The 15,432-nt window shown below is 40.0% G+C and overlaps 1 protein-coding gene across 1 annotated transcript in view; it reads left to right on the top strand.

The window, feature by feature from the left end:
- The window catches only part of si:ch211-195m9.3, a 103,489-nt gene that overhangs the window by 68,170 nt on the left and 19,887 nt on the right, over positions 1-15,432 (top strand). The window contains exons 11-12 of the mRNA XM_039768061.1: positions 649-872; positions 6,632-6,951. Coding sequence (XP_039623995.1) covers positions 649-872; positions 6,632-6,951 — 544 coding nt within the window. The remainder of the gene's footprint in view (positions 1-648; positions 873-6,631; positions 6,952-15,432) is intronic.

Below are 15,432 nucleotides of genomic sequence, written 5' to 3'. Positions count from 1 at the left end.
GTGTCTGCCCTTATTCAAAACAGGGTATTGGCAGTACACCCCCCTCTAGTGGGCATTTTGGGATGTCTTGTTCTGTTTGCTGTTTGTTCACTGTAAAGAGGGAAATGGATATTCAGTAAATCAACACTCCACCCTGAGACTACACCCATACTTTCCATTAGTAAAATTCCGGATCAGTGGCTCACAAAATCTCCAGGTGGTCTTTCACAAGAGGACTCACATAGTCCATGACCAGCCACTCAAAGGTCTTCATGATTTGAGATGTAAGTGCTTAGGTGTAGACGTACCTGCCTTGTTTGGAACAGGAACGATGCAAGACGTTCTCCATATTGCTGGCACTTTTTGCAGCCTTAGTGATGGACTGAACAGGCGACAGAGAACACCACAAAGTAGGTCAGCACGGGTTTTAAGAACTTGAGGACTGACTCCATCTGGTCCTGCGGCTTTTCCTGTGTGTAGTCTCTTCACTTAAGACATCAATCAGTGGGAATTGTGTATGTTGTGTGCTGGGTGGTGTTCCTTGAGGAGGGCCCACTAATGAACTTGCCCCCAACAATTGAACAATGTATAAAAACGCATAAAAATCACTTCTGAGAGTTTGACTTAAATTAAACCACTTGTGAATTGTGTTCTCTTTTCTATTCGCAGTACATCGGTGAGGACAGCTTTCTTGATGACGCGGGGAACTTTATCTGCTGCAATCAAATAGAATATAAAATCACAGCTGGTGAGAAAGCTTGCCATGGCAGTATCCCGTATAATCCAGATAATGAGATAGTTTGTGAAGACATCGTTCATCAGCAAAAAGATGGCATTTGTTGTGGAAAGGTCCTTTATAATCCCTTAAACGAAATCTGCTGTAATGGACGAAGGTGAGTTAATTCTGAAACATTGCAATAATGCTGAGTAACATCCATCTGGAGGACTGTTATTTTTTTAATCAAGTGTTAAAGGTAAAAGGTACAAAGATGATCCCCACAAGTGGAGATCTCAGAACTAAAATACAGTCTTATTAACATCAGTTAGACAGAAATTCACTGAACACGAGAGTCTTGCATACGCTTCTTAAAAACATTGAGGGAATCAGAATTCCGAATGGAGCCAGGAGCTACACATGAAGAGTCTGGATGGAGATTTGATACCACACAGTAGTGTGGTCACCAGACGCTTTTTATCAGCAGACCTGAGTAGTCAAGAAGGAGCAGAGTACCTCACGAATTTCTCCATACATACTGGTGCATAACCATTGACTACTTAGTAGGCAAGCATCAAAGATCTGAACTTAATATGTGTCTCTACAAGGAGCCAATATAGTGATCTGAAGAGAGGAATGATCTATGCTTATTGAACACTGCTGCATTTGGAATCATCTGCAGTGGTTTGGTGACACAGGCCAGTACCCCCAAGTGGAAGACAGTTGCAGTAGTCCAGACGTGACAAGACCAAATCCTGGACCAGGAGGTTTGCTGCATACTCTGTTAGATATGGTCTTATTTTGCAGATATTGTATAGAGCGAATCAGCAAGACCGTGAGCTTTGATATCAAGAAGGTGTTTACCAAGTTGAGCTGGAGATGGTGTTCCATCATCCCGGTGGCAATTTCAGTCATGCAAAGATTTTAGGTGATACTGTGTGACCCTCTAGATAGATAGATAGATAGATAGATAGATAGATAGATAGATAGATAGATAGAGCTGCATATTGTCATCATAACACCAATAAGAGAAACCATGGGTCTTGATGACGGGGCTTAGTGAGCAAGTGTATAGTGAGAAGAGGACAGGCCCCAGCACCATGACCGTTATACAAGCTTGTAGATGGTAGTGATCCATGTTAGTTCTATAAACCCGATTTAAACAGCTAAACAACACCTGATAAGCATGTCTCTGATCCACAAACATTAATAATTTCCTCATAAGTCCTTGTGGTTGGAAAGACTCATCTTTTTTAAACAAATGAAACCCCTCATTTTAAATATTTAGTGAAGTTGATAAGTGTGCTTAAATCTACTCCCTCTAAATATAAAATCCTAAGCCTAAAAGTGCAACGATTTTATGTAACATTTTTATGTCATGTTTTTTGTCACGGTTTAAATCGGGCTTATTGTAAAACCTACATATATATGTTTGGTAGCATTCTTTTCAGAATTTGACGAACTTTAATGTGATGTCATTAGATTTTCAGATACTTATTCCATTTTTAAATTATAAACTAAAATATCAAGAAAGTTGTGGTTTTTAATATCAAGAATGTTGTGGTTTTTATTTTTGATCGCGTAAACTTTCTTTCACAGCAACAAACTATTAAAAAAAAAAACACAATCTATTCATAATACCAATGTTTGTATTTAAGTGATTTAGTTAGCTGACGGTTGACTTACGATGACCCATTGCTGCAACTGGGGAATGGGTGCTGAAGGTGCCGGGGGGCTTGCCCACCTTGTAATACACAAAACATAATTAATGGCTCACCCTCCCCTAAGGGTTTCCAATGCCCTTTTTACTGTCTGAAATCTTTTTTTTAAACCTCAGTTGAAATTATTTTCTTTTCCTTTGTCTGCCTTTTTTTCCTGTGGCTATCTATTGTTCTTTGACTGCCAAATCAAAAGCTATTAACCTTTCATAGGGTGAACATTTATGTTCTTCCAGAAGCTTTCCTCAGACTGCAGCACATCACTGCAGCACATGGGCATGACCCACTGTAACTCATTTGTAGTCCATTTTCTAGAACAACTACTGGGCCACCTTGTACTTCCAATTTTCTGTTTATAGGTCCATCTTTAGTGACCTACATGTTACATTTCCTTAGTTGTTTCTTTCAAGCACTTTATGATGATGTGCGTTGTGAAAGGCACTTCATTAAATAAATATTCAGTATTTGTTGTTTCCAGTCTTGTACGGGTATCACTTGAAGCCGTTTAACTAGAGACATACAGTATGGCTATAAAACACAGATGAACAGAGATCTGCACCCATTTAAAATGGAAAGGGTCATATAGCAGGATGCAAATAATTCACAATATAATTATAGATTGCCCCTTACCAAATCCTGTTAGGGTTTGTTCTGCCGCCAGGCTGCCTCCATCAGACTGTCATTCAGCTTTAGCTAATCAGCTTTCACATTACATTAAGGAGGTACGCAATGCTTGACAACAGAAACCCAACAATATTAAATTGGCTAAACAATCCTAGACACTGCAATAAGGGGCCATATCTAATATACAGTGCCTTCCACAATGTTTGGGACAAAGGCGCATTTCTCCTTGATTGCCCCCTCTGCTCCTCAGTTTAAAATTACAGATCAAACATTTCAGACATGATTAAACTGTACATTGCTGACTTTTATTTAAGGGGATTATCATACACCTTTTTATACAAGGTACCCCCATTTCAGGGCAGCATAATGTTTGTGTCACAGGTGTTTGTGATTCCTGAGTTGGGTTTCATGGCGTCTTAAGATAACTCAGCTTGCCTTTAGCTTTTGCAGTCTGTAGTTGCCATTGTTTCACATGATGACAAGCGCTGTGCCAATGAAAGTCAAAGAAGCCATTCTGAGGCTGAAAAACAAGAATCAAACCATTAGAGACATCAGTAGAACCTTAGGATGATCTAAATCAACTGTCTGGAATATCATTAAGAAGAAAGAACACACTGACGAGCTCAGTAATCTCAAAGGGACTGGTAGGCCAAGGAAGACCTCCACTGCTGCTGACAGAAAAATCTGCAGAAAAAGGCTCCAACGCCTGTCCAACGGATCAGAAACAGGAGGCAGATGTGGACGTGTCAGAGACGACTATCCACAGAAAACTCCATGAACAGAAATATAAAGGTCACACTACAAGATGCAAACCACTAGTTAGCCACAAAAAAAGATGGGCAGATTACAGTTTGTGAAAAAGGACTTCAAAGAGCCTTCAGAATTATGGACTGACAAGACAAAGATGAACCTCATTAGAGTGATGGCAAGAATAAAGTGTGGAGACGAACAGGAACTGCCCAAGATCCAAAGCAGACCACCTCATCTGTTAAACATGGTGCTGGGGAGGCTATGGCTTGTGCATGTATGGCTGCCATAGGTCCTGGCACACTTGTGTTCATTGATGATGGAACTGCTGACAGTAGTTTCACAATGAATTCAGAGGTGTGTAGAAACATCTGATCTACTTAAGTTCCAGCAAATGCCTTCAAACTAAGTGGATGGTGTTTTTCCTACATTCTGCTGGCTGGTGAGACCAGCAGGGGGAACTTACCCTGTGGTCTGAACGTGGATCCCAATACTCCACTGCAGTAACAGGAACACATTGCTGTAAAAATGTTACCGTCCTTCGGGTGAGACGTAAAACCAAGGTCCTCACTCTCTATGGACATAAACGATTCCTGGGCATCCTTTGTAAACAGTAGGGTTTATCCCGATGTCCAAGCTAAACCGCCCTCCATGGCCTAGTCATTCTAGCCCGCTAATCATCCCCTGTCTCTAATTGGCTATCACACTCATCGCTTTAACACCTAATAGCTAATGTGTGGTGAGCGTACTGGCTCAAAAATGCTACCATTGCATCATTCAGGTAGACGCTACACTCTAGTAGTGGTTAATCTGGCTGCTCACCCACTGTGTAAAGTGTTTCCAGTAGTGAGAAAGCACTATATAAATCTGAAAAATTATTATTGTCATAATAAGGCAACACAAAAGTTTTTACAAAACTAAAAAATGGAAAATTCTTGCATGGTTTAAATCCAACTAAGCAGGCCTTCCATATGCTGAGGAGAACAACAACAACATTTATTTCTATAGCACATTTTCATACAGATAATGTAGCTCAAAGTGCTTTACATAATGAAGAAAAGAGAAATAAAAGACAAAGTAAGAATTAAAATAAGACAACACTAATTAACATAGAATAAGAGTAAGTTCCGATGGCCAGGGAGGACAGAAAAAACAAACAAAAAAAAAAACCTCCAGACGGCTGGAGAGAAAAAAAATAAAATCTGCAGGTGAACACGAGACCACCCAGCCCCCTCTGGGCATTCTACCTAACATAAATGAAACAGTCCTCTTTGTATTTAGAGTTCTCATGGAAGGACTTGATGATGATGGTCATGTAGACTTCTAGCTTTTAATTCATCAATGTAGGAACATCACGGTGCTTTGATTAGGTGGTGGTGGTGCAGGTCGCCACCACAGAAAACCCGCCCAGCCCCCTCTAGGCAATCTACCTCACATAAATGATCTCAATCAGTCCACATGGTTTTCAGGCTTCACATGGAAGAACTTGATGATGGTGGTCATGTGGACCTCTGGCCTTCAATCCATCAATGTAGGGACTGCATGGTGCCCTGATCAGGTGGTGGTGGTGCAGATCACCACCACAGAAAGCCAGAAAAAGAACAGAAGAGAGAGTAGGGGTTAGTACAGATTTTAGAGCCACCATGAACAGTTATTATAATGAATTGGATATACAGAGTATCAGGGTTAAATGAAGGTGAAGTTATCAGAAAGCCATGCTAAAGTAATGTGTTTTCAGCAGTTTTTTAAAGAGCTCCACTGTATTAGCCTGGCGAATTCCTACTGGCAGGCTATTCCAGATTTTAGGTGCATAACAGCAGAACGTCGCCTCACCACTTCTTTTAAGTTTAAGATGGGGACAAGCCCCCGAAACAAGCAGGAGCTTGAAGATGGCTGCATCAGCAGCTTGGCAAAACTTCACCAGGGAAGATCCTCAGCACTTGGTGATGTGTATGAATCACAGACTGCAAGCAGTCATTGTATACACAGGATATGTGACAAAGTGGCCACGTCCAATGTCCAGCCATGTCTCGGCGGTTTGCTCTCTTGAGTGAATGCCAACTCCTTCTGGGCAGCAGGACTTCTTTATAGCGAGGGCCGGCACTAAGTGCCTAAGTTGGGTGTCTTCTCTGAGCTGTGGGGAGAGAAGGAGAAGAGAATGTTAGCAGCAGCGCCCCCTCTTGTCCTAGCAGATTATTACATTCATCAATCAAGCCCACGAGGAGGTCCTCCGACACACATGCGTGACAATAAGCATGTTTTTACACCTTAAATGATTATTACAATTTATTCTCTGCTTTCAGAATCACATTCTACTGTATCTTTAAATCTCAACTAAACATAACTAGTGTGACAGCTGATAATTTGTTATTTTCTGTAGGACAGATCAGAATATGTAAACACATGAGGGGAAGATGTATTTATTTTATTCTGATAATAAAATTGCATTTAAATTAGCTAAGTTGTTAGTATAAAATAAAACTGATAACCAGGCCAATTTTGTGCTTGAGTTGCATTTGAAGTGATGTCATATGTACTTAAAGCATATTTTGTCTTTTTTTATATCCATGAAAAAAATAAAATAGAACTAATCTTGACGTCCTAAAGCACAGACTGGAAAATAACTCTAAGAAAAACCCCATGGCACGTGAGCAGAGCATAGCATAGTTATGTTCTGTATTGTTACGTGAGCTAATCTGCCAGATTCCAAGATTCGTTCTCCCATTTTGTTTTTGCTCTTTTCCATGAAAACATATCAAGCATCTCTTCAAAAGTGTTTCACATCTTATTTGATCTAACTTCTAACACTTAAATTGAGATAAACAAACTGAGTGAGTCTGTATTTTAGGTACCCAAAATCTGATGGAGGATTGAAGCCAGTGTGCTGCGGAACAAAATTATACGATTCATCTGATAACACCCTACGATGTTGTGGGATCCAGCTACATAAAGTGAAGAATGGAATGAACGCACATTGCTGTGGCAACCTCCTAATTAACAACAGTCAGAAATGCTGCACCTCTGAGAGCCAACAACGCCCTTTGACGGAGACGAATAACTTAACATGCTGCGGACATCTCATCTATAACACCACTGAGGAAAAATGCCATGCTGGCCAGCTGTCTCATCACAGAAGGCAAAACAACCACTCTACATTTAACACAAAAGGTTGGCATTTACCCAGGAATCAATTTGTTTGTAAAGTGCATCATGTTTTGTTAATATTGATTATTCAATATCTTGCTTTATAAGAAACAATATATTGGTTTGCAAGTAGTTAAGCTGAACCCTTTTTTGTTCATTTTAGGTTTGTACTATTCAGTCTGTTGTTACTACCAATATACACTCACCAATCACTTTATTAGGTACACCTTGCTAGTACCCGGTTGAACCCCCTTTTGCCTTCAGAACTGCCAGAATTCTTCATGGTGTAGATTCAACAAGGTGCTGGAAACATTCCTCAGGGATTGTGGTCCATATTGACATAATAGCATCACACAGTTCCTGCGGATTTGTCAACTGCACATACACAATGCAAATCTCCCACTGCATCACATCCCAAATGTTCTACCTGTTTGAGATCTGGTGGTTGTGGAAGTCATCTGAGTACAGTGAACTCATCGTCATGTTCAAAAACCAGCTTGAGATGATTTGGGTTTTGTGACAAGGTGTGTTATCCTGCTGGAAGGAGCCATCAGAAGATGGGTACACTGTGGTCTTAAATTGATGAACATGGTCAGCAAGAATACTCAGGTAGTCTGTGCCATTTCAACGATGCTCAATTGGTACTAAATGACCTAAGGTGTGCCAAAACATATCCCCCATACCACTACACCACCACCACCAGCCTGAACCATTGATACAAGGCAGGATGGATCCATACTTTCATGTTGTTGATGCCAATTTCTGACCCTACCATCTGAATGAGCAATCGAGTCTTATCAGACCAAGCAACATTTTTCCAATCTTCTGTTTTCTAATTTTGGCTAGCCCGTGCGAATTGTAGCCTCAGTTCCCTGTTCTTAGCTGACAGGAGTGGCACCCGCCATGGTCTCCTGCTGCTGTAGCCCATCTATTTCGAGCATTGATGTGTTGTGTACTCAGAGATGCTCTTCTGCATATGTTGGTTGTAATGACTGCTTATTTGAGTTACTGTTGCCTTTCTATCAGCTGCAACCAGTCTGTCCTCTGGCATCAACAAGGCAATTTTGCCTAGAGAACTGCCACTAACTGGATTTCTTTTTTTTTTTTTTGGACCATTCTCTGTAAACTCTAGAGATGGTTGTGCATGAAAATTACAGTAGATCAGCAGTTTCTGAAACCCTCAGACCAGCCCATCTGGCACCAACAACAATTCCACGTTCAAAGTCACAAAATCACCCTTCCTCCCCATTCTGATGCTTGGTTTGAACTTCAGCAGGTCGTCTTGACAATGTCTACAGGCCGAAATGCACTGAGTTGCTGTCATGTGATTGATTGATCGATGAGATATTTGCATTAACAAGCAATTGAACAGGTGTACCTAATAAAGTGGCTGGTGAGTGTACATGGCGTATATATATTTTGATATTTTGGACATGAATGGTCTGCGTGACACAAGATCCAAAGCCAGACAAAGAGCAGTTTGTGTTACATAATGAGTCATTTATGAATTTTTGTATGTTTTTGGACTGTGGGAGTAAACCCACGCAGACAAGGGGGAGAACGTGCTGTGAAATGATTCAGACAACACAGCAAATAGGGTTGGGGGCAGCCACCCATATACTTGAAAATCGTCTGTCAAAAAAGCAAAGATTGGGTTGAATGGTCTTAACATTCAAGGGGAAATTATGTCATCTGGGTAGGAACCGGAAGTGATGTATTTGGGGCTGGAACCAGAAGTGTTATCGGATCTGGAAAATGGAAGTGATATTATTGGGCCTGGAACGGGAAGTGTCATCATCGAGCCCAGGAGTAATTTCCCATGTTTTGTCTACAGAGGAAAAAGAGAAAGGATCAGTGTACTTTGCCACCCTCCGTTCCTGCATGGAATTATCCTTTTTTGAACCCCTTAGCTGCGCATATAGGGCAGAGTGGTGGCTCTGAGGCTAGGGATCTGCACTGGCAATCGGAAGGTTGCCGGTTTGAATCCCGTAAAACGCCAAAAGTGACTCTACTGTGTTGGGCCCTTGAGCAAGGCCCTTAACCTGAAGTTTCTCCATCCTGGCTATGACGTTAATCTGCATCCAGCCCTTCAAGTAGGCCCTCCAACCTGCAAGGAAAAACTTGGGGGTTGGTGGCAGATTCAGCACTAGAGCCACCATAGAAAAACCTCACACTCTTCCACTCCATCTGGACTGGTGTGGTGCTGAGGTGTCACCCGTTGCATGGCTGCACTCGGGTACTAATCTGCGATCCTGAGTTGGTTTGTCATCGGTGGGATGTGCTGTATCAGTGCGTGCTACTAACCTCCTCCTCCTCTAGCTGCGCATGTGCGTAACTATGCAAACTCCACACAGGGAGGACATGGAATACAACCCATATCACAACTGTGCCACCACGCCACTCATTACCAATTTAGTAACTTTGTGTCTATATAGCTATTGTAACAGCATGTGATCAGTTACTAAAGTAAACTTGCATCCCTAAAGGTAAACCTGGAATGTTTCCACCACCCATTTTATCACCTGACATTCCTTTTCAATAATATAATAATAGTGTAATGATTAAGATCTCAATGCAACAATTTATGGCTTAAATATAAAATGGAGTGTTCCTAATCAGGAACTATCAGAGCTAATACAGCACCCAAACCCGATGTGCTTAGTGGGTTCTATTACTGGAACAAGTATGATCTGGGTTACACAAGTTCAATGAAGATTTCTGGCGCCACACTGTGTGATGTGTTTTTCCCCTGTGTAGTTTAAAAGCATCCTGCTTACTGGAAGAGACAGTGACTTCCTGTAAAACTGAATTTTCTTTACCAGCATTTTACCATTCATTTCAAAGGAACAAATGCTTGGCTGAAACCACTACAAAGCTGCTGTTGACAGGAGTTTTCTAACCTTCTAAAACACTTAGATGTGACTAGAGTCTTCGAAAATAATGGCAAATCATTTTTAAGCAGTTTGGGAGAGTTCTAGTCTGGGGTTAAAAATGCCAGACCAACCCACAGGTGTGAATCGGTCCTAAATTAAGTAACAGCAATAAATAATAATATGATTCAAACTTCTTTTTAAAATGAAAAAGTAGCACACATATTTTTTTAATACATTTACAATAAAAGCATGCTCACAATATATATATATATATATATATATATATATATATATATATATATATATATATATATATATATATATATATATATATATTGAGTCCAGACATCATAAAAATATCCCTGGCTGCAAAAGGCTATTTAGTAACAGAGATGTTCACCAGACTGAGTCCACAATAGAACTGATTACATGTGACAAAGATGGTGGCTTTAAAGGCCCGTATAGGAAGTAATTTCATCAAAGGGTCCGGAAACAGAATCGAAGTGATGTCTTATCTATATATGTGTATATATATATATATATATATAGTATACTACCCTGTTCCCTGGTTCAGTGAGCTGACCCAATGCCAGGGTCCATATCTGAGCACACAGGGCAATAGTCCTCAGCAGCAGAAAGACATGGATTAAAGTGCTTTCTCATAAGGCAACTTCTTCACTCACTCTGTTAATGAAGCCACTTATATAGCCACCTTCTCCAGGTAGCCTCTCCCCTATTATAGTGCGCAGCTTCGCTAAGAGTGGGTCCCTCTCAGGTCCGGGCCCAGGGTCACCATAATATTTCTTCAACTTTGGAAAAAATATACATACTTGGAAAAAAATGATGAAGTTCTGTACTTAATAATAGCACATTAGATTTTTTCAGATTTTTATTTGATACATTTTTTGGGAAAAAAAGTAGGTGAATAGAAAATATGAACTTAGTTGCTCTGAATGTGTTCTGTGAAGTCTTTTGTATTTCTTGTGGTGCTGGTATCAGGTAGAGTGGAAATAGTATACATCAATATTTGCAGATGGGTGCAGGAAACATATTTTTTAATGACAGAAACATTTTAAGAATAAGTATTAAACATACTAAATTAATGTAATTTTTTTGCGATTTATACCTGCACTGAGTTTGCACCCCAATGAAAAATTAATTCTGGGGCTAACAAAATGAAATATGAATAGGGCTAAAGAAAGAGCAATTGCCATGCTTGGTGCTTGAGCACTCTCTGTGTGGACTTTCATGTTGCCCCGTATCTTTGTGAGTTTTTTCTGAGTACCGTATATACTCGCAGATTAAGTGTTGAGTCGGGAGTTGATTTTAACATATAATTTCTGGTATTTTATAATGTTGGTCATATAGGTTGAATGTGGAAAACTCATGCTATTGGTCCAAAAGTTTATGATAAGCTAACACCCACCTGAAAGAGTAACCACGGAGCACACGGCCTTTTACTTCTGTGTGGGTGCGGCAATGCGGTGTATCAACGTGTGCTCATAACCTCACTCTCTCTCTCTTGTGCCTACGTGACCACACGGTAATACCCAAACTAGTCCGAAGTGATGTTTGCACTGTTTTGTGTTTTTTTGTATCTCACACCCTCATGCACCTTTATTGTAAGAGCATCCCCTATCTACGATGGAGCGTTCGGTCAGAAGAAAATATAAAAGGGGTTTTAATTAAACATCATTGAAGTAGCAAAAGAAATTGGTAACTGTGCAATACGCCTGAGAAACTGATGCAAGATTGGAGGAGGCAAGAAGATATAAAAAAAAAAATGTAAACGTTGCATTTCTGAACGGGTGCATAAGTTGGGGTGTGATTTTATGATTGATTTTCGGGTTTCAAGACCCAACTTATACGTGAGTATATATGGTAGTCTCACTATACTTTCACAATCTAAAAATATGTGTAATATGTTAACTGTCGACTCTAAAATGGTCCTGTCTGAGTGTGCTTGTGTTGTATGCCCTGAAAGCAACTGGCATCCAGACCACATTGGGCACAGCCTTGCACCCATTGAAGCCAATATAGGCTCCTGCCACTGTGATCCTAAATTAAATAAAATAGGCTTGATAACGGATGGAAAGATGGATATGTGAATGCACAATAGAAAAAGACAAACATAAAAGATGTCGACTGATGCTTTTAAACGAAACCTAACAACGTATCTTTTTAGAAAGGCATTTTGTTAAATTATTTCTATAGATTATCTTGTTTGTTAATTTATTCTTATTTTGTAGCACTTTGAGATTCTTAAATATAAAGTGCAATATAAATGTAATTTATTATTATTATTAGGTAATAGTTAGGTTCAAAGAGGTTTTTTAATGATATTTAAATGACAATGTAGAACGCCGGAAAATCCACAAAATCACCTGATTTATGAGAGTCCCAATACGTTGAGAGTAAACATATTCCTTAATCCGTATTCGCAGGTCACCTTTTGTATTCTAAATAACGTTATCATACGATTACAATCAATACAATTTATGTAAAGGATTAACAATTTTGGTTGCAGAAGATAATGTAAGATAGAGTTTGTTCCATGTGCATAAAGTTCGTTCATCAATTATATAAATTTATTTTTAACATTTTAAATCACGTTGTCATTTAAATATAATTAATAAATCTCTTTGAACCTATTACCAAACTGGTAAAGGATGTCGCCGAGTTGTATTTCGTCAGGTTGTTTCTTCGCCGAATTGTCATTTGCTGAGTTGTCTTTTTGCCGAGTTGACTGTCACCCAGTTGCCACCAAACTGTAATATTCAGTATACAATACTCTTTGAGCAGTGGTTTCCAAATCCAGCTCTGGGGAACCCCATATGGCTTCAGGTTTTTATTCCAACCAGTTTCATAATCAGTGAGTCATTTTTACATCTATCTGATCTCATATTCTTAACAGCTGGAATTTTTTTTCTTCCCTTATTTTGTATTTAGTAAAGAGAATTAGTGTGAGATTTATATTCATAAGAAAGTTTGAAATCAACTATGCTGCACTGAATAATAAATTGTTTTTAAAAATAGTATTGAATATATAAGTATATTTCTTGCTTTTCTTTATTATAGATCATATTAATAATTCAGTGCCCTCCATAATGTTTGGGACACAGACAAATTTTTCCTTGAATTTTTCAGACAGGATTAAAGTGTAAATTGCAAACTTTCATTTCAGGGGATTTGCATACATGTCGGTCTCACCATGTAGAAATGACAACACTTTTTGTACATGCCACCCCTCCCATTTTGGGACACTATAATGTTTCAATTATACAACCTGGGTGGGTTCTTGTATTCTTCATGCAGACTTCATTCCGTCCAAGATGACAGTTCTCAAAGAGCAGGAGCGAATGACCTCTTCGGGAGGGCTATGTTGAAGGTCAAGGGATAGCAGGTGGGATGAAGCTACAGGGGGTTCCTTACTAAAGGCTATGGGATGGTGGTGGGAACATAAGCCAGATTTTGAAGAATGACTGAACTTGACAGTGGAAGATCTTACAGGGTGAGCAGAGGAGACATCAGATTGTAGGGAAGTTCAAATTGGTTTTAATAAATAGATCCTGATAGTGATTTTAACCTTGTTTTACTTTTAGATTATTTATTAATTATTTATGTGTTTTTAGCTTCCACTGAACACTGTTTTATGGATTTAATTATTTATTTGACACTTGCAGATAAGCTCTGTCTCAACTACCCCACCAACCTCTCGCAGCCGCGGAGTATGCACACCCACAAAGATGGAGCAGGCTATTCAATTGTTTATTTATTTAAAAATAGACGATGTTGAGGCACAGTGGCGCAGTGGTAGTGAGATCATTAGCAGTTAGGAGACCTGGGTTCGCTTCCCGTGTCCTCCCTGTGTGGGTTTCCTCCCACAGTCCAAAAACATGCAGGTTAGGTGCATTGGTGATCCTAAATTGTCCCTAGTGTGTGTGTGCTATGGTGGGCTGGCACCCTGCCCGGGGTTTGTTTCCTGCTTTGTGCCCTGTGTTGGCTGGGATTGGTTCCAGCAGACCCCTGTGACTCTGTAGTTAGGATGTAGTGGGTTGGATACTGGATGGATGGACACTGTGCTGCTTAGCCACATACCTACTGTTCCAAAGGAATGAGCCATTGTAATGAGTCAGGACCCAATCAGGGAATGGCCACAAAATAAGCACAAACCAATCAGAGCATGATTTGAGTAATTATTATCAGAAACTGTGTTTATGCTCATCTACACCAAAATGCTGATGCTAAGTTTTCAGAAGTATATGGCTCTGGAGAAAGTTTTTAAAAGCTTTGTTTACAGTGATCGGAAATGGCAGGTAGTGTGGACGAAAGATGAAAACGAAGACAATTGTAGATGTTTATAAATGAAAATGCATTCATGTGGATGGGGTCTTCTTACTCACTGCATGTAACTGTGAAAGATTATTGTGAAATAGTACTCTTTTCTGTCTGCCTATTTTGTAGCCCAAGTAACCCACAAAAATCACCTTATTGTGCGGGTATGATGTATTTAAATCTACTGATTTTTGTTTTTATTCAAAATTATTTATGTAATAATAATTATTAATAATAATAATTATGTAATAAAAATCCGTGCAGTAAGGAGATCTGGGTTCACTTCCCAGGTCCTCCCTGCATGGAGTTTGCTTGATCTCCCCGTGTCTGCGTGGGTTTCCTCCCACAATCCAAAGAGATGCAGGTAAGGTGCATTGGCAATTCTAAATTGTCCATAGTGGGTGTGTGCGTGTGCCCTGTGGTAGGCTGGCACCCTGCCCAGGATTTGTTCCTGCCTTGCACCCTGTGTTGGCTGGGATTGGCTCCAGCAGACCCCCTTTACCCTTTGTCGGGATATAGCGGGTTAGACAATGACATGACTATTTATGTATATTCTACAGTAAGTCCTCTCAATCTGCCGATTTACTTATCCATTATTATAAAAGCATAACCCATTTTGCAACACCCTTGACTCACTCACACTTATTCGTGGCCATGTACAGCAGAAAATAATTCCTAGAGGCCTATCACCCAATAGCACTACATGAAATTGAAAAATAACAATACAATACAATACAGTTTATTTTTGTATAGCCCAAAATCACACAGGAAGTGCCTCAATGGGCTTTAACAGGCCCTGCCTTTTGACAGCCCCCTAGCCTTGACTCTCTTAGAAGACAAGGAAAAACTCCCAATAAAAACCATGTAGGGAAAAATGGAAGAAACCTCGGGAAAGGCAGTTCAAAGAGAAACCCCTTTCCAGGTAGGTTGGGCGTGCAGTGGGTGTCAAAAGTAGGGGTCAATACAATACAATACAATACACAGAACAGAACAATTCCTTAAGACAGCATAATAATAAAAATTTTAGAAGTACGGTTTAACAGTAGATGATATGACATAATTAGGTTTGGATATTTTTAGAGTCCTGGAGACCTCATCCATCTAGCTGCCTCCCCATTTGGCCATGACACAGCTGAAACGTTGCTCCGATGAAAGGACCCCTCTTTCCCATGATTCCTGTGATCCTCCATCAGGGATGACTTTACCATAGGCAGGCAAACAACTTGGCAGGTGGGCCGTGGCACCAATGGCCACATTTGGGTACCGAGAAAAGAAACAGAATAGGTGAGGGTTAGTA

This window comes from Polypterus senegalus, chromosome 11 (genome assembly GCF_016835505.1).
Source record: "Polypterus senegalus isolate Bchr_013 chromosome 11, ASM1683550v1, whole genome shotgun sequence".
Taxonomy (NCBI): Eukaryota; Metazoa; Chordata; class Cladistia; order Polypteriformes; family Polypteridae; genus Polypterus; species Polypterus senegalus.
The sequence above is the reverse complement of the archived record's forward strand: the minus strand, read 5'-3'. Positions and strand labels throughout refer to the sequence as shown.